Source organism: Hemitrygon akajei, chromosome 26 (assembly GCF_048418815.1).
Source record: "Hemitrygon akajei chromosome 26, sHemAka1.3, whole genome shotgun sequence".
Taxonomy (NCBI): domain Eukaryota; kingdom Metazoa; phylum Chordata; class Chondrichthyes; order Myliobatiformes; family Dasyatidae; genus Hemitrygon; species Hemitrygon akajei.
The window spans coordinates 44352483-44372474 of record NC_133149.1 but is presented as its reverse complement, the minus strand read 5'-3'; the positions used below and the strand labels follow the sequence as shown (position 1 = coordinate 44372474).

The 19992-nt window shown below is 40.2% G+C and overlaps 1 protein-coding gene across 12 annotated transcripts in view; it reads left to right on the top strand.

Annotated features, from left to right (window-relative positions):
• hinfp (histone H4 transcription factor) overlaps positions 1 to 18804 on the top strand; it is a 56389-nt gene extending 37585 nt beyond the window's left edge. For 9 of the 12 annotated variants that reach the window (XM_073030082.1, XM_073030081.1, XM_073030080.1 and 6 more), the window contains 5 exons: positions 627 to 747; positions 4173 to 4311; positions 7275 to 7399; positions 8612 to 9114; positions 14041 to 18804. In XM_073030082.1, coding sequence (XP_072886183.1) covers positions 627 to 747; positions 4173 to 4311; positions 7275 to 7399; positions 8612 to 9114; positions 14041 to 14168 — 1016 coding nt within the window. In that variant the 3' untranslated portion in view covers positions 14169 to 18804. The other 3 variants (XR_012096389.1, XM_073030083.1, XM_073030085.1) reach the window with 3 other exon arrangements.
• Positions 18805 to 19992: the final 1188 nt, after the last annotated feature.

Below are 19992 nucleotides of genomic sequence, written 5' to 3'. Positions count from 1 at the left end.
TCCTGGCTTCCTATCCTCCACGTAGCATGTTTTGGTCACAGCCTCGTGGAACCCCCTCAGAGACAGCAAAGTGCTGGATTGCCTGATCGGCCCAAAATCACACCACCAGATTACAGGTTTTAATAAGTAATATAACAATATCTGAAATAAAAAGAAGTGAAAGGATTGGTTTGTGACCATCTTGAGGACGTCACCTTTGGTAGCATTGTTTGCTGATGCCATTTTCTTCCAGATTTGTCATTATAGGCTGGAAGACCTCTTTCACCATAGATGAGATGTACTCTTTTACGTTTCCCGCTAATAAGAAGGAGTTGGCTCTTTGTTGAAGTTAAAGGACTGCATTGGAGACATTGATCAAAGTCTTCCTGGTCCCTGAAAGTTGGAGCTAAGTTCATTATAGGCTTGATATTCCAAACCATTTATTATGCACTTCTTTCTGTAGATTCCTCAAGCAGTTAGGAATTGATAACTTTTGTTCTAAAATGGTTAGCAAGTTTCAGAGCTATTGAAATAATATTTTTAGCGTAGATGAAACAAATTGTGCTTTAGACTAAGCTCCCTAGGTTATTACTGAACAGTGGTGTGTCCTTCATATTTGGGTTTGAATGAATGTTTTTGTTTTCTAGTGAATTATTACAAGTGCCCATTTTGCGATATGACCTGTCCAGCTCCATCTGCCTTGCGGAACCATATCAAGTTCCGCCATAGTGACGAAAAACCATTCAGATGTGAATACTGTGAATACAGGTTTGTGTAGAGTTAAAATTTTGGGTTTTCTTGTCCATTGCTCCTCTTTTCCCCCCTCCCCCCAATCCCCAGATCTTCCTCATTCTCCTTTCCCTTGGAGATAATTTGGTCTGGACTTTCCCGTTTAGTGAAAATGTTAATACTTGCTGGTCAGTGTTGATATCCTCAGTTGCCATTTCACCAACCAGTGGAAGCAGTTCATTAGAACTTGTCTCATTGTATTCTATCATAACTCTTGGACTTGACTCTTGTACTCATTGCGAGGATCTGATCTGGCTTAAGCTCTGAGAGCAGTTTCTTCTCCACACTATGCAAGTGCTGAACAATTCCACGTGATGTCCAGTGGCAGAGAGTTGCAGTGAAAGTTAATAAGTTTGGAATGCTTGCAAAATATATATCTTTGTGTTTTGGTATTCCTTTTGAAATAATATAATTTAATGTGTTTGTAATTGCTTTGCCCATTCTTGTTTCTGATTCAATATTTTCTTGCATTGCATTACGATTTGCCATCTGTTTGCCCAGAAATTTACATTGTCTTTTCCACATTTCTTATCACAATTTGCCACAATCTCATTTGGAATGGTCAGCAACTTTAAAACTATTCCCTTAACTTCCAAATGCAGATCACAAGTTGGAAATGAACAATGTCATTAGGAACCTTACACAATGGTACAAAACAGATATTTCTAATTATAGAAACTACCCTTTGTTCTCTACCCCTGTGTCTATATTTCCCTTAATTATATGCTCCATTACAATTGTTTTTTTAATCAAGTAGTGTTCAAAGTTCCATGTAAACTACATTAATTATTTCTTTAGGACTGTTTCATTTCAGTTTTATCTTGGTTGAGCTCCTGACCTACCTTTATAGAATACACACTGTTAAAATATTTTGTTAAGTCATTTCATCTCTTAAGACCTGTTGCCAATTTTGAAATATGTAACTTGCTGATAATTTCATTGGTTTGCTTTTGAAAAATTATCATGCATTTATCCCCTATTGGCATGGTAACTAATTTTCAGAATATTTAGAAAACTTTTGCTGCTTTGTTCTGTAGCTTCCTTCGGGAGCATTGGATGAAAAACTTACTATCTTAATTTTTGACCATCTGGCACTTATTTTGTAGTCCCAGTTTCCATTATCTCTAAAAGTCAGACAAAATACTTCTACCACTATTGTTTAACCAGTCACCTTCTCTTCATTTATTAATCCTGTTTCCTGTTTGGTAGTATCAAGTTTTACTGTCATTTGGATGTTTTTGTTAGTATCTTTACTGTAGTTTTTTTGGTCACTTCAATTTCACCATATACTTTCCTATATTTATTTTACCCATCTTATGTTTACTACTTGTACTGAAGGTTTAATTATTTAGTTTGATTGTATCCTGTAAAGTGCTCAGGTCCTCAACATTAATTTATCTGAATTTATTGTCCTCGCTATTTCTTAAATGCTGCCCTCCTTTAAGATTGATACTATAGAGCAATACAGCACAGGAACAGGCCCAATGGCCATGATGAATTTGACAAACATGATGGCGGCTATACTTCAGTAGGAGTTTGAAGAGATTTAGCATGCCAACAAATACACTCAAACTTCTATAGTTGTACCGTGGAGAGCATTCTGAGAGGCTGCATCACTGTCTGGTATGGAGGGGCTACAGCACAGGAATAAAAGAAGCTGCAGAGGGTTGTAAATCTAGTCAGCTCCATCTTGGGTATGAGCCTGCAAAGTACCCTTGGACATCTTTATGGAGTGGTGTCTCAGAAAGGCAGCGTCTATTATTAAGGACCTTCAGGAATGCCCTTTACTCACTGTTACCATCAGGTAGGAGGTACAGAAGCCTGAAGGCACACACTCAGCAATTCAGGAACAGCTTCTTCCCCTCTGCCATCCGATTCCTAAATGGACATTGAATCCTTCGACACTACCTCACTTTTTTTTAATATACGGTATTTCTGTTTTTTGCACGTTTTTTAATCTATTCAATATACATATGCTGTAATTGATTTACTTGTTTATTTACTATTTTTATTTTATTATTTTCTCTGCTAGATTATGTATTGCATTGAATTGCTGCTGCTAAGTTAACAAATTTCACATCACATGCCAATGATAATAAACCTGATTCTGAGTCTGATAAATCTCTTCAGCTTGCACATGATGCTTATCCCTCTATTTCCCCACATATTCATGTGTCTATCTAAAAGCCTTTTAAATGCCACTAATATATCTGCTTCCATCACTACCTCCTGCAGCCTGCTCCACTTATCTACATTTCTGTGTGTTTAAAAAAAAGTTTTACGTTACTTTTTGAAAATCAAAGACTGCAGATGCTGGAAATCTGAAATAAAATAAAAAATGCTAGAAACACTCAGTAAGTCAATCAGCAACTTTGGAAAAGGAAGGAGTTAACATTTCAGGTTGAACACTGCTAGATCTAAGAGGAAATCAGTTGGCTTTAAGTTGCAGAAAAAACGTAAGGAGTGGATAGAAGAATTCCAATGTTTTTTTTTTAAAAATAGTAATTTCTGATGAAGATCTTTATGTTGAATCTTAACGGCTGGTCAGGTTGGATCGGTGGAAAGGGAAACAGTGTTTTTATTGCCCTCAACAAATGTTACCAGACCCACTGAGTTCCTCCAGCAGTTTTTCTTCCACATTCTATCATCTGCAGTCTTTTGTGTCTTTCCAGCATTTTGTTTTTAATTAAGCATTATTGCTTTCCCTGCTGGAGTATCAACACTGAAAATGATTAATTACATAAAGTCTCTTAATTATCTAATTTTGGACCAATTCTCTTAAAACTGTGACAGTTGATGTTGACTATTCTGTTCCATTCACAGATGTCACTTTTAGTTTCTTTGCTGATCAATGGTCTATGAAACAGTCACAGTAGACCTCTGCAGATGAAGGAATTTTCTTCTGATTTCTCCATTTTAATCTTTAGAATAAAATGAAGTATGCATCTTTCAATATATATAGCTTGTTGTTGTTCCTTTCCACCCCTTGTGGCACATCGGGCACCAACCTTGCCATTTCTATAGCATTTATCTGCATTTTATGAAGCTGAGTTGCTGGCTTGACACTACTCTGTACAGATGGAAAGCAGGCAAGGAGCCAGCCAGATTCAAACTCGGGACCATTCACCTTGAAGTTTGGTGCTGATGCCACTACACCACCAGCCAGCTAGTATATAGCTTGGGAATCTCAAAATTTTCACTTAAGCCCCCTACGATGCTATTATTAAGATTGCTTTTGAGGCATCTCCTCGCGCCCCCCCCCCCCCCCCCCAGTAAAATTTCTGCATCTTAAAATAAAAATACTCTTAGGCAAATCACTGTACCAGTCTTGTTCCTGTAATTTTCAAATATAATTGGGAAATGTTAGAAAATTGATAAGGTCACTGTAATTTGTTTTCACCTAGTTGCAAGAACTTAGTGGATCTAAGGAAACATTTGGACACCCACAGTGAGGATCCGACCTACCGCTGTGAGTTTGCAGGTTGCACATTCAGCGCACGATCCCAATATTCTATCAAGTCCCACTACAGGAAGGTACACGAGGTGAGTAGGGGAAGAAAGTGCAGCACTTCTGCATTGTGTGAATTCTTAGAGCATAGAAGAGTACAGCACAGGAACAGGCCATTTGGCCCACAATGCTGTGCTGAACCAGCTTAAAAAGCAAATCAAAAACACCTGAACACTAATCCCTCCTACCTACACCATGTCCATATCTCTCCATCTTCCTTATATCTATGTGCCTATCCAAAATTTTTAAAAGCCTCTATTGTAGTTGCTTGTACCACCATATCAGGCAGTGCATTCTAGACATCCACCAGTTTGAGTAAAAAAACCTTGCCCCTCATGTCCCCCTTGAACCTACCCCCTCACCTTCAATGGATGCCCTCTGGTATTAGACATTTCAACCCTGGGAAACAGATACACTCTGTCCACTCTGTCTATGCCTCTCATAATTTTGTAAACCTTTAGATCTCCCCTCAGCCTCTCCCAAGGCTCCAGAAAAAGCAACCCAAATTTATCCAGCCTCTCGTGATAGCATATGCCCTCTAAACTAGGCAGCATCCTGGTGAATTTCTTCTGCACCCTCTCCAAAGCCTCAACATCCTTCCTAGAGTGGGGCAACCAGAACTGTACGCAATACTCCAGATGTGGCCTGACCAGAGTTTTATGAAGTTGCAACATAGCCTCTTGACTGTTGAACTCAATGCCTCGACTAATAAAAAGCAAGCATTCCATAAACCACCTTAACCACCTTATCGACCTGTGTAGCTCTTTCAAGGAATTATGAACTTAGATCTCAAGATCTCTGTTCAGCAACACTGTTAAGGATCTTGCCCTTAACAGAGTGCTGTCTCCTTGCATTTTCCCTACCGAGCTGCAACACCTCACATTTATCTAGGTTAAACTCCATCTGCCATTTCTCAGACCATATCTACAACTGATCTATATCGTGCTGTATTCTTTGCCAGTCTTCTACACCACCCACAACTCCACCAATCTTGGTATCATCTGCAAATTTACCGACCTACCCATCTACATTTTCATCCAGGTCATTTAAATACACTAAAAAGAGTAGAGGTCCCAGCACAGATCCCTGTGGAACTCCCCTAATCACAGACTTCCAGATCAAATACGTCTCTTCAACCACTACCCTTTGTCTTCTCTGCACAAGCCAGTACTGAATACAAACAGACAATTTGCAGCAGATCCCATGCATCTTAATCTTCTGGACTAGACTCCCATGAGGGACTTTGTCAAATGACTTAAAAATCCATGTAGACAACATCCACTGCCCTACTCTCTCTCATCACCTTGTCAAAAAACTAAGTTGGTAAGGCATGACCTGCCAAACACAAAGCCATGGGTTTCCAAATGCTCATTTTTCCTATTCATAAGAATTTTCTCCAGCAATTTCCCTACAACTGATGTGAGACTCACTTGTCTATAGTTCCCAGGATTTTCCCTTGTTCCCTTCTTAAATAGAAGTATAACATTAGCCACCTGCCAGTCCTCCGGGACCTCACCTGTGTCTAGAGAGGACACAAAGATACTGGTCAAAGGCTCAGCACTCGTCTGTTGCCTCCTTCAATAACCTGGGGTAAATCTGATCAGACCATGGGGATTTATCCACCTTGATACTCCCTGAGAGGCCCAACACTTCTTCCACCTTGACCTCTAAACGCCCTAACGTATTTATACACTCAGCACTGATGATCTGGTCCTCCACATCCTTTTCCTGGTAAATACTGAAGTAAAGTACTCATTAAGTACCTCACTCACATTTTCTGCATCCAAGCAAATATTCCCCCCTTTATCCTTGAGTAGTCCCACTCTCTCCCTAGTTATCATTTTACTCTTGTATGTATAGATACATACTTGTCATCTGCAGTGTCAGTCTTCCTGCAGGAAAATGGATGGCATCTGAAATGGGATGGCCTATTTCTATTTTAATTCTCTCTGCAGAAACAGGTCATTCACTCCAGCAAAGCTCTGCTAATGCATATGTCCTCCCATCCGCTCTGAGTCCCCTATTTCTTTCTACTGCATATATTTTATACAGCTTCTCCTTAAACATTTCTGTGCTCTTCACTAATCCCTCTGCAGTGAAGAGTACATCATAACTACATTCCAGGTAAAGAAGTTTTTCCTGAATTCATTGTTGTGTTGATGAGTGACTATCTTATTTAAGGTACTGATTCTAGAATTGCAAGATGAAACAACTTCTGCATACCTATACTATCAAACACCTCCATGATTTCAAGGTGAACCCTATCAAACCACTCCAACAGCTTTTACACCATCCACAGTGTCTTGGATGATTCCTGTTACGGGGCCTTTATATCAGTGTTATTGATTACTGCTGCAGAAAATTGGAACTAAGTGCTTCGGTAGTAGAATGATGGTACTCTTGGCAAACATAAAGGCCATTAATTATAAGTACTTGTTGATGGCATACTGTTCTTCATGGGTTATTTGGGGGGGGGGGGGGGGAGGGAACTATCTGATATATCCAGGCTTGAGTTTTTTTACATTGTTGTGAGCAAGAATGGAATTGATGGGGTTCCTCTTCTTGCATTGACTTTCCTTCGCTATTCATTGTTGAAAGGTCATGTCTTGAACTTGTCAACCCAGCCCTGAGGCTGACAAGAGTATTTTTGAGACAACAGTTTTCTCATATACCTAATTTTTTATCTGCTAGAAAATTAACATTGATTCATTGGTTTTGAACTGCATATTAAATTAACTATTTCAAGCTTTTGTGTTAAAAGCCCATTTCCAAGAGTGTCAGGAAAACATGCAGTCCATTAAGCTTTTGTATCATTAAAAGCTGATAGTCATTAATTCTTTGAGTATTGCAAAAAATTTTCTTAGTATAGATACTGTCTTTGAGTGGCTTAAGTTAGGTTATTGAGTTAATTAGTACTTTGGCCTTTTCTTTGTACAGTTATTGTCTTTGAGTGGCTCAAGTTAGGTTATTGAGTTAATTATTACTTTGGCCTTTTCAGGGGGATTTGGAACCCAGATACAAATGTCATGTTTGTGACAAATGTTTCACAAGAGGTAACAATCTGACCGTGCACCTCAGGAAGAAGCATCAGTTCAAGTGGCCTTCGGGTCACCCCCGGTTCAGGTGTGCTATCTATTTCATTTGATGCCATTTATACTCCTTAACAGAATTGATGGCTTTGTGGCCAAGTTTGTGGATGATACAAAGATATATAGAGGAGCGTGTGGTATTGAGAAAGCAGGAAATCTGCAGAAGAACTTGGACAGGTTAGGAGACTGGACAAGCAAGAGGCAGATGGATTACTGTAAGGAAGTGTATGGTCATATGCTTCGGTAGAAGGAGTAAAAGCGTAGGCTATTTTCTAAATGGGGAGAGAATTCAAAAATTAGAGGTGCAAAGGGAGTGGGAGTCGTTGTGCAGGATTCCTTAAAAAGTTAACTTGCTGGTTGAGTCGATGGTAAGGAAGGCAAATGTAATGTTAGCACTAATTTCGAGAGGATTAGAATATAAAAGTAAGGATGTAATGTGGAGGCTTCATAAGGCATTGGTTAGATCACATTTGGAGTATTGTGAGCAGTTTTGGACCCCCTATTTAAGAAAGGTTCTCTGCCGAAGGGTTTTGGCCCAAAAATCAACTACTTTTTTCTATAGATGCTGCCTGGCCTGCTGATTTCCTCCAGCATTTTGTGTGTGTGTGTTACTTGGATTTCTAGAATCTGCAGATTTTCTGTTTAAGAAAGGATGTGCTGGCCTTGGTGAAGGTCCAGAGAAGATTTATGAGAATGATCCTGGGAATGAAACAGTTAATAAATGAGGCGTGCTTGGCTCTGGGCCTGTACTCGATGGAGTTTAGAAAAGTGAGAGTGGAATCTCTTTGAAACCTATTGAATATTGAAAGGCCTGGTTAGAGTGGATGTGGAGAGGATGTTTCAAATAGGTGGAAACTCCAGGATCAGAATCAAGTTTATTGTCACTAAAATATGTCATAGAATGTGGCAGCAATACAGTGTTATACGTTTTTAAAAAAACTATAGGTTACAATTAGAAATATAAATGATTCCAAAAGAGAGCAAAATAGTCAGATAGTTTTCATGGATGGTTCAGAAGTCTGTTGGCAAAGGGGAAGAGGTTGTTCCTAAAATGTTGCGCGAGTCTTCAGGCTCCTGTACTTCCTCCCCGATGACCCCCTTCTCAATAGTGTGTCTGTAGAAATTTGTGTTTGGTGACATACCGAATCTCCTCGAACTCCTAAATAAGTAAAGCATTCATGATTGCATCCATGTGTCACCCCAGGATAATCATTGTTCAATTCTAATCGGTAACTTTTAACTTTAGGTACAAAGAGCATGAGGATGGCTACATGCGACTGCAGTTGGTACGTTATGAGAGTGTTGAACTGACTGAACAACTAATGAAAGACCGGGAAAAGCATGATGGTCGCTTAGACGGCGTATCGGAGAGTTTGGTCTTGTCCGAAGCTAACCTACGAGGGATTATACTGGAGCCTGTGGAAGAATCCAATAGCGAGGACCAGGGGGTGGAAAAGCACAGCCCCGACTGCTGTGTCAGTGAATGCACGGATCACTGTAATTATAGTAATGCTGTTGATGGGGAACATTCCCAACAATCGCCGTTAGTCTCCTGTGACTCAAATGAAAGCCCCATCATTCGAGTGGCCAATCGGACAAATGAACATGGAGAGAATGAAACCGTTTACTACGTTCTGACCAATGCGCAAAGCCCAGGGAAGACTGCGCCAACTGCCAACACGGAGACTGAGGAAACCTCCACCGACAACATAGAAAAAACTGCAGAAGAACTGGGCATTGAAATAATTGGCTAGTACTAATTAATCAAATGCTCTGTGTGTGTGTGTGTGTGTGTGTGTGTGATAGATAGCTGTTTTTGTCTTGTTCTGTATATTTGCTTCTAAATTAGTCAGGCTGTGTGATGCTTTGTGGGTTGGCCAGCTGCTGTTGATGTATTTATAGACCTGTTTCTTTTTAATGTAGCCCCATTGATATAAGCGTTTGATTATGTTGATCTTAATCATTGCCAGAAGCAATACAGGTCCTGCTCTCAATTATGCTACAATCATTAACTCAAACAAATCTATTCAAAGTAGATTTTGACTGACGTACAGTGTCAATACAAGTACAGTCTTTCACCAGAATAATGATTTTTATTGTGTAAAAGTCTACTGGTGGTGATTTTAATAAAATGCACTTTTTAAAGTCCTACAATTCCTTTGTTGCAGACAATTCTAAAATATCTTGTACTCTCCCGAATGTAGAAATTGTTCTTGTGCCCCCTGTTGACGTACACAAAGAAACAGCAGAGTTTGGTCCTGGAAATTAATTGAACCACCAAATTGCTCTCTGATGTAGTGGGTCCAATTTGTGCAACCTCATGTACGGTAAAGGCAAGTTCCTGTACAACAGTACTGCTGATTTTATGGTTCACTCTTTTGTCACCTCTGCTGCTTTCATTCTTCTCTGCCCCCCCACACCACCTCCTTAAAGGCAAGAGGGGTTCTGGAATGTTAAAATCTGACTCTGTTGCTAAGGTATTGTGACTCTCTGGGTGGCTGTTTATTGTCTTTGAATGTAAGCTATAGCCCATCATTTTGAGTTTAAATATCTATTTGTATTACTTATTTTTCTAAGCCACCCTTGATCTGTTAAAGGTCAAAGGTATACAAGATCATGAAGGGTTCTGTTAGGGTAAATGGAAGTTGATCATAGTGGAGGTTGATCAGGAATTGGGGAACAAAAATAATTTAAGCAGATTGAGCAATGCACAAAATGCTGAAGGAACTCAACAGATCAGGCAGCATCTATGCAAATAAATAGACAGTCGATGTTTTGGACTCTTCATCAGGTTACGTTGCTCTGGATTTCCAGGTGTATTAGATGATGAGAGGCATTAATTGTGTGGATAGCCAGAGGCTTTTTCCCAGGGCTGAGATGGTTAACACGAGGGGTCATAGTTTTAAGGTGCTTGGGAATGGGTACTGAGGGGATGTCAGGGGTGAGTTTTTCACACAGAGAGTGGTGGGTGTGTGGAATGCACTGCCAATGACAGTGGTAGAGGCGGATACAATATGGTCTTTTAAGAGACTCCTGGATGGGTATGTGGAGCTTAGAAAAATAGAGGGCTATGCGGTAGGGAAATTCTAGGCAGTTTCTTGAGTAGGTTACAGCACATTACAGGCCCCAGTATCCTGCTTTCTCCCTGTAACTTTTGATGCCCTTACAGGCCTCTGGGCCTCCAGTCATCCAACTTTAATCTTCAATGTTGACCAACATACACTTTTCCATGTATTTAACTTCCCAAGAGTAGCATCCTTGTTTTGCCATTCTTAATAATAAAACTGATATTAACAAATTTAGCTCAAGCCTATTTTGCCCAAATTGTGATATTCTTTTAAAGAGAATTTCACTTTAATCACCCCTTTTTTGGGTTCTTCTTCATCCCAAATGCTGATGAGGTGAAGCTGTGAAGTCTGATAAAATGTGTTGCTTTGTGGCAGCAGTGCTGTGCAATACATAAAATTACCAAAAATTACAATAAGAAATATTTTTAAAAATCACTAAGTTGTGCAAAAAGGGAACAAAAATTGTGAGGTAATGTTCATGGGTTCATTGTCTGTTCAGAAATCTAATGGCAGAGAGGAAGAAACTGTTCCTAAAATGTTGAGTGTGTGTCTTCAGGCTCCTGTACTTGCTCTCTGATAGTAGTAATGAGTCATGGGTGATTGAGGTCCTTGATAATGGATGCCATCTTTTTGAGGCATTGACTTGATAGTAAGGAGGCTTCTTATTTCTATAACTAATGACAAAAGAGCTATTACGCATTTTCAAACAAAATGTACCATAAGAATCAAAATTATTTTGCCCTGTAGATGGTGCAGTGGGTTAGAAAATGTCCTTTAACCTCAGAGGCAACAGCCAAATGATTGATTGAATCTCTTTGACTGTTCAGCACAGTTCTTGTTCTTTAAAGATGATTTATTTATCACATGTACATGTAACATGCAGTGAAATGTATCATTTACATTTACAATCAACACTACCAAGGATGTGCGGTGTTCAACAAAACAACACAACAGAACAAAACAAGATAACAGCAAAACAAGCTCCCACCTCTACGTGTGTGCACACACACTCCTCCACCCCCAAGACAGGCTGCCTCTTGGCCTCCAGTCCTTGGCCATGGACTCTCAAATTTGCAGACATCTGTTCTCCACCCTCCAGTCCCTGGCCCAGACTTGAACTTCAGACCTTCAACCTCCAGTCTCTGGGCCGGACTTGCTGACTTTGGTCTTAAATCTTTTGTGCTTTCTACCTCAGACTCAACAAGCTCAGTACATCAACCTTCAGCTTTGCTGTCCTCTGGGTATCGACCCTAGGACTCATAAACCATGGGTTGACCTTCAGGCCTTGACTGAGAGGAGAAGAGCAACATTAGTAATAATGCACCATGATGTCCTCAAGGAACAGATCAGATAAGAGAAGCAGGTGAAGTTTCTGTTTCAAAAAAGAAACTGCTGGAGTAACTGAGCACACTGGGCAGCATTTGTGAAGGAAAGTGGATGTTGGGATGTCAGGTTGAGATCCTTTATCTGGACTTAATTGATAGAGGAGAGAGAGCTGGTATAAGGAGGTAAAGGGAAGGGGTGATGTGACCTTCCTGTTTCTCTGTCCACAGAAAGTTTCTATCAGGAAGGATTATGTAGCATTTAAGTATTTAAATTTTTATTTTGGTTCTGTCTGGGGACTTTTTTTTGTTGGTATTCTCATTTGGCAATACTGGGTATGGAAATAATCACTAAAATGCTAGGGATTTTTTTCTTTGCAGTGAAGGGTGATGAGAGGTGACTTGATAGAGGTGTACAAGATTATAGAGGAATAGATACAGTGGATAAGTCAGATTTTTCCTGGGACGGAAATGGCTAATATGAGGGGGCACAATTTTATGGTGATTGGAGGAATGTTCTTTACACAGGGTGGTTGGTGTGTGGAATGTACTGCCAGGCAGGATGTTGGAGGCAGAGAAGGGGACATTTAACTCTTAGGTAGGCATGTTGATGATAGGTTGTGGGAGGGAAATGTTAAATTGATCTTAGAGTGGGTTAAAATGTTGACTGGGCATCATGGGCCAAAGGGCCTCAACTGTTTGATGTTCTAAAAAGATGCATCATCTTTTGGTTTCAATATGATAGAACTAAACTGCCACACATCCTCTGTTGCCACTCACCAATGGGATTAATCAGGAGTCTTCATGTGTATTTTGAAAGCTTATAAAATAATTCTTTAAACAAATGGAATGAAAGTGAAAATTGTGCATTGTTGTTGGTGCAGAGATCTAATGGTGAAAAAATAAAACTTTCCACTTCAGTCTTCAAGGGCTGTTTTTATCTTCAACTGAAAATTTAAGTTGCTAAGGCAAAAAGGAGAGCATTAACAGCACGTGTTAACTGATTTATTGTTCACACGAGGAAATCTGCAGATGCTGGAAATTCAAGCAACACACACAAAATGCTGGTGGAACGCAGCAGGCCAGGCAGCATCTATAGGAAGAAGTACAGTTGACGTTTCGGGCCATGACCCTTCGTCAGGACTAACTGAAAGAAAAGATAGTAAGAGATTTGAAAGTAGGAGGGGGAGATCCGAAATAATAGGAGAAGACAGGAGGGCGAGGGGTGAAGCTAAGAGCTGGAAAGTTGATTGGCAAAAGGGATACAGAGCTGGAGAAGGGAAAGGATGGGAGGCCTAGGGAGAAAGAAAGGGAGAGGGGAGCACCAGAGGGAGATGGAGAACAGGCAAAAAATGATTGTGAAAGGGGCAGAGAGAGAAAAAAGGGGGAATAAACAAATAAGGGATGGGGTAAGAAGGGGAGGAGGGGCATTAACAGAAGTTGGAGAAATCAATGTTCATGCCATCAGGTTGGAGGCTACCCAGACGGAATATAACGTGTTCCTCCAACCTGAGTGTGGCTTCATCTTGACAGTAGAGGAGGCCATGTACAGACATATCAGAATGGGAATGGGACATTGAATTAAAATGTGTGGCCACTGGGAGATCCTGCTTTCCATGATCCTTTCCCTTCTCCAGCTCTGTATCCCTTTTGCCAATCACCTTTCCAGCTCTTAGCTTCACCCCACCCCCTCCTGTCTTCTATCATTTCGGAATTTCCCCTCCCCCTCCTACTTTCAAATCTCTTACTTTTTCTTTTTACAATATTTTTATTTCCAGAAAAAAAAAGATTTACAGAGTGCAACACATAGATACATCTCAACATAACTTGTGTACATTCATATATTGTAATAAAATTGATCAAAATGTTATAGCATAACACATAAAGGTATACCACTCTGTAATCAAAAATTTAAAGATAGGTCATACATCATAAAAGAATTTTTTTTATATATAAAAAAGTCAACCCCCTACCAACTACCAAAGAAAAAAGCTGATGGATGACAATGGATAATTAGAAAAAAAAATTCACTTAAGAAGAGAAGATAAAAATATACATAAAAGTCTGTGCACTGTTAAACTTTATAAATTGGAAAAGTAATTTAGGAAAGGTCCCCATAAATCTCTTACTATCTTTTCTTTCAGGTAGTCCTGACGAAGGGTCTCGGCCCGAAACATCGACAGTGCTTCTTCCTATAGATGATGCCTGGTCTGCTGTGTTCCACCAGCATTTTGTGTGATTTATTGTTCAGTCATTTAGTCAAGTCCAACTCTTTGTGACCATAGGGTTTTCATGGCAAGATACAGAAGTACAGAAAAGCCAGGCCTTTCTTCCACGCGGATACTGCTGCTGCCCAGGTTGGGACCGGGCTGGGTTTGAACTCAGGACCATCTGCCTCGAAGTCCAGTGCTGATGCCACCACACCACCAGCTGTCTATGTTAACTGCTATTGTTATCCTATTCCAGTAAGTTCATATTGTTTATTGGTAAGTCAAAGCATACAAATCAAGTAGAGTTTATTGTCATATACACAGTGCAACTACAGCAAGGTGCATGTACAATGAAAAAAAATTGCTTTCAGCATTACAAACACATTGATTCAGACAGCACACAGAAGATTAATTATACAAGAGTGTTAAGGAAAATTGACTTTACAAAGCAAGAAATTAGTGCAAAAAATCTTTTAAAAATTAGTTTTATTTCTCATATGTACATCAAAACATTAAAACTTAATAGTGAAATGTGTCATTTGCATCAATGACCAACACAGTCTGAGAAGGATGTGCTTGGGGCAGACGCAAGTGTTGTCACACTTACTGTGCCAACACAATAGTTGCAGTTCCTGATCCTGGTGGTGTGGGAATGATGCCATTCAGCTGTCCCAGGTTGGTTCTGTATCCAGGATAATTTGACTCCGTCTTAACAAATGGCAATTGTGCTAAACACTTTTCTATGGTGCAATAGTTATTGTTGCTAACTCACAACTACCAGGAACCCACCTTCAAAACTAATCTCAGGTCTGTGTGGAGTTTCATACTCTCCATGACTGCCCGAGTTTCATCACGTTCAGAAGATTTTATAGAGGGTGCCATGGTAGCATGGTAGTTACTGTGACGCTACTACAGCTTGAGTGTCACAGTTCGGAGTTCAATTCCGACGTCTTCTGAAAGAAGTTTGTACGTCTTCCTGTGAGCACATAGGTTTCCTTTGGGTGCTCCAGTTTCCTCCCACAGTACAAAGACGTACTGGTTAGGAGGTTAATTGGTCATTGTAAATTGTCCTGTGATTAGGCTAGGGTTAAGTAGGTAGGTTGCTGCGGCAGCAAGGACCTGTTCTGCTCTGTATATCTAAATAAGATAAAAATAAACTGACCACTATAAATTATGCCAAGTGTAGATTGGTGACAGCAAGGCGAGTGGGGGACTTGATGAGTTTATGGGTCAGAATAGGGGTGCAGGGAAAATAATTGGGAAAATGTGACTGATGGGGAGCTGGCAAAGATTCAGTGGATCAACTGTTGTCAGAACTTATGAACAGTGCAAAAATATGAGTGAACGTTATGCTTGACTTGCCTATCACCTGTCAGCTTGTAATTCTTTCTGTCCACACCACCTTATTCCAGCTTCTTCCCCCTTCCTTTCCCGTCCTGATAAAGGATCTCAGCCTGAAACATCAACTGTTTATTCCTCTCCATAGATGCTGCCTGACCTCCTGAGTTCCTCCAGCATTTAGTGTGTGTTACTAAGTAAGGAGGTTAATTTTTGGATGTTGATTCATGTTTGACAAGATGCACAGCAAGAGAGTGCATGAGGAATGTGCCCCAGAGTTAGCCTGAGCTTTCTAAGGAACTGGCTTCAAGTTGGCCTCAGGTGCTGACATTGGCCCATAGGGTGAACAATGGATCTGTACTTAATGCTCAGTATGTTCAACAAAAATCCATCACAGATAAGAGAGCTAGTAAATAGTTGGTCCCAGAGAGCATATTCCAACCAGAGTGGCTTTGCTAAGGCATGGATGGCTGCTTGGCTTGCAATGACAGTAGGTAACACTAATGAAAGGTTTCTGCCTGAAATGTCAACTGTTTATTCCTCATCTGCTGAGTTCCTCCAGCATTTTGTATGTGTTATGCTGGATTTCCAGCATCTGCAGAATCTCTTGAGTTTATAGTTAACTGAAGAAGTTGAGATGGAAAGTTTCACCACCACCTCTGTATAGAACTGAGGAAGCAGATCAATAGGCAAGGACATAACTTATCCAATTTCTCTTGCTTGTTCTTCATATTTTCTTCCCATTTCTGCTCTGAATGTTTACCAGATTTCTTCCACACCCATTCTAATCTCCACTCTGGCCTTTGTGTCCATGCTCTGTCTATGCAAAACACCAAGAGGGGTATAGACAGGTTGTATACACAGTCTTTTCTTCCCTGGGTTGGGGAATCAAGAACTTGATGGCACAGGTTTAAGGAGTGAGGCGTGAGGTTTAATAGAAAGCTGAGGGGCAACTTTTTCTCCCAGAGGGTTGTTGATATGTGGAATAAGCTGCCAGAAGTGTTTGAGGCATGTACATTAATAACATTTCAAGGGCACTTGGACAGGCTCATGGGTAGGAAAGGTTTAGTTTGATGTGGGCTATATTCATGCATGGGTCAGTTGGACTGAAGGGCCTGTTTCTGTGTTCTATGATAGCTTGATTAGTGACTGCATTAACTGAATGGTGCTCTATTATCACTATTTTCCATATAGAAGAAATAATATTCCTTTTTAATGTACTTAATGACTTTTTTAAATAGTACAATCCTCTATTAAACTAGGTGCTGCAGTTTATAGAGTGCTCCCTCACAGTTACAGTAAGTTGAGTCCAATTGTGATCTCTGGTGATGTCTGTATTGAGTTTACACATTCTCCCTGTGACCTCGTGGGTTTCCCGTGTGCATCCTAAAGAACTTTGGATTGGTAGGTTAATTGCTTCTGATGTATAGGTGAATGATAGAAAATGTGAGGCATTGATGGGAAAGTGGGAGAACAAGGGAATGGTAGCACAGAATTGCCCTGTAGCGAGGGGGGAGGGGTACAGGAGATTGATGAGGACCTACGTCAATAAAGAAATATGAATATGATATTTAGAATATCTCTCTGCCATCCATGGTCCAGTAAAGATAATGCCAGTGATTAAGACTCACTTCACATCTCCTCACACAACTTTGTTTAGCATTTTCACTCCGTCTGCCTCAAAAGGCAGGATTTCCCAGTGACCACCCATTTCAATTCTACTTCCAATTCCCATTGTGACATGTTGGTTCATGGCCTTGTCTATGATAACAATGAGAGGAGCAATGCCTCATATACTGTCTGGATAGCCTCCAGCCTGATAGCATAAACATCAATTTCTCTAACTTCCAGTAATTACTTTTTTTTTCCATTCCCCATTCTGGCTCCCCTCTTACCTGTCTACCACCTTCCCCTGATGCCCCTCCTCCTTCCCTGTCTCCCATGGTCCACTCTCCTTTCCTATCATGTTCCTCCTTCAGCTCTTTTACCTCTTCCACATAGCACCTCAGCTTCTTACTTCATACCCCCTCTTCTCTTTCTCTTCAGCTGTTTTCACCTATCACCTGGCAGCTTGTATTCCTAGCCCCCACCTACCTTCTAATTTTGGCCTCTTACCCTTTTCTTTCCAGTTCTGATGAAGGGTCTCGGCCTGAAACAGTGACTGTTCATTTCCCTCCATAGACGTAGGTAGGTAGGTAGGTGTGTGTGTGTGTGTCTGTGTGTAAAAGGAATTCGGATTTCCAGCATCTGCAGAATCTCATCTTTATCCAGTTTTTTTTTCTTGTAGGTTTTTGCCATATTGTCAATACTAAGCTTAAAGTCATTGCTATTCATTTTGTATAAAGCCATAGAACAATTATTGTGGTTTTTTCAGATAACCACTCTTTTATATTATACATTAATATGCAAGGAATGGAGGTTTTTGTTTCCACACCCAGATGGTTGTTGGAGATTGGAACGCATTGTCTCAGAGGGTGGTGCAGGAAGAGACATTTAAGTAATACCAAGATAGGTATGCTTAAGAGGGATATAGGCCAAACATGGATAAATGGTAACATCTTACTTAGACAACTTGTTTGCTATGGGGAAGTTGGGTCAAAGAGCCTATTTCCATGCTGTATAATACTATGACTGTAATATAGATTTGAGAGAGACAGTCTATCTTGGAGATATCTGTAATCATGGCTGAATCAAAAGGTGAAATTTGGGATTTTAGATTGAATTTGTTTGAATGATTAGGGTCAAGACATTAATTGAAGAAAGAGAGAGTTTGTGTGTTTTACAGATTGCTAACTGAAGCCCAGGAGAACAGAAAGCAAAGAGGCATCTGGTTCTAATGAAAATTCATCAATCTGAAACGTTAACTCTGTTTCTCTCTCCACAGGTGCTGCCTGACCTGCTGGATAGTTAGAGAAATTTGTGTGAATTGTTATTTTTTTTAAGTCAGTATTTAATATACTAAGCTAAGATTCATCTAGTGGTTCATGGGTGACAGAATGGGGAAACACCTAGTTTATTGGCCAATATCCCTTTTCAGTTAATACCTGCAAGATAATCACTTGGTTTATGGGATCTTGCTATATGCAAGGCATTTACCTGGCATACCAGCTGCAACTGCACAGAATTCATTGGAAATTAATCACAACAGGCTGAAGTGCTTCAGAGGACCTTGTTCACCAGGTAAAAAATTATGCACCATTGGGTTAATTTGTGATCCCCTCTGCAGTTTAGTCCTTTGACTTTCAATGGCCAAGCTGATAGATGAACAAGATGAGTGGAAAGCTGGCATCTGAGTCAGTGAAAGGTCTTTGTACCTGACAGGGAAGAAGATAGAAGGGCAATGTTAATGGAGATGGACTGAACAGATGGCAGTTCCACCTCAGCTCCTCAGGCATCACTGTTACAACAGACAAAACAGTAAATGTCACTCCTGAGACCAGAGCAACTTAGCAACAACCTGATGTAAAACTTAATAAAATTTAATCAGTCTCTGTGGATAAATCATGCTTCTTAAAAATCTTGGTTCTGTTCTGCAATGTACGCTCCATGGTATAACAATGATTTTCTGGCATCCAAAAGAACTGCTTTTGGTCTTTTGTCCTTCCGCTCTTCTCTCATCTTCCATTCCCTATTCTGGCTCCCCTCTTACCCCTTTTCACCAGCCCATCATCTCCCCATCGTCCACTCTCCTCCTATCAGATTCCTTCTTCAGCCCTTTATCTCCTCCCCCTATCACCTCCCAGCTTCTTACTTCATTCCATCCCCACCCACCCAGCTTCTCCCTCACCTGATCCATCTGCCAGCTTGTCGTCCTCCTCCTCTCCCACCTTCTTGTCCTGGCATCTTTTCCCTTCCTTTCTAGTCCTGATGAAGGGTCTTGGCCCGGAACATCAACAGTTTATTGCCTTCTATAGATGCTGCCTGATCTGCTGAATTCCTCCAATATTTTGTGTGTTGCTTCTGAATCTTCAACATCTGGAGAATTTCTAGTGTTGTTGTATACATGTAATGATTTTTTAAAATGCTTAATTCTGTCAGTGCAGTAAAGTCTAGCTGTATTCTTAATCATTGCTGGAAATGCAAGAGACTGCAGATGTTGAAATCAGGAGCAACACTTGACCTGGCAGGATACAAGGGCACAGCCTCAGAATAGAGGGACATCCCTTTAAGAACTGAAATGAGGAGAAATTTCTTCAGCCAGAGGGTGGTGAATCTGGAATTTATTGCCAAAGATGGCTGTGGATGCGCTGTCATAGGATGTATTCAAGATTGTTATTTCCTGCACAGAAGTGTAAAGGAGAACAAAATAATTGTTACTCCAGATCTGATGCAGTGCAAAAGCAAAGAAGATATAGAACACATAATAATAATCAAAACACACATAGCTTTCTACATAAATTTGAAGCAGAATTTTAAAGTCAAAGTAAATTTATTATCAAAGTACATGTATGTCACCATATACTACCCTGAGATTCATCCTCTTGCAGCCATTTGCAGGAAATACAAAGAAATAAAATAAAATCCATTACTATTTATAGATAGATAGATAGATACTTTATTCATCCCCATGGGGAAATTCAACTTTTTTCCAATGTCCCATACACTTGTTGTAGCAAAACTAATTACATACAATACTTAACTCAGTAAAAAATATGATATGCATCTAAATCACTATCTCAAAAAGCATTA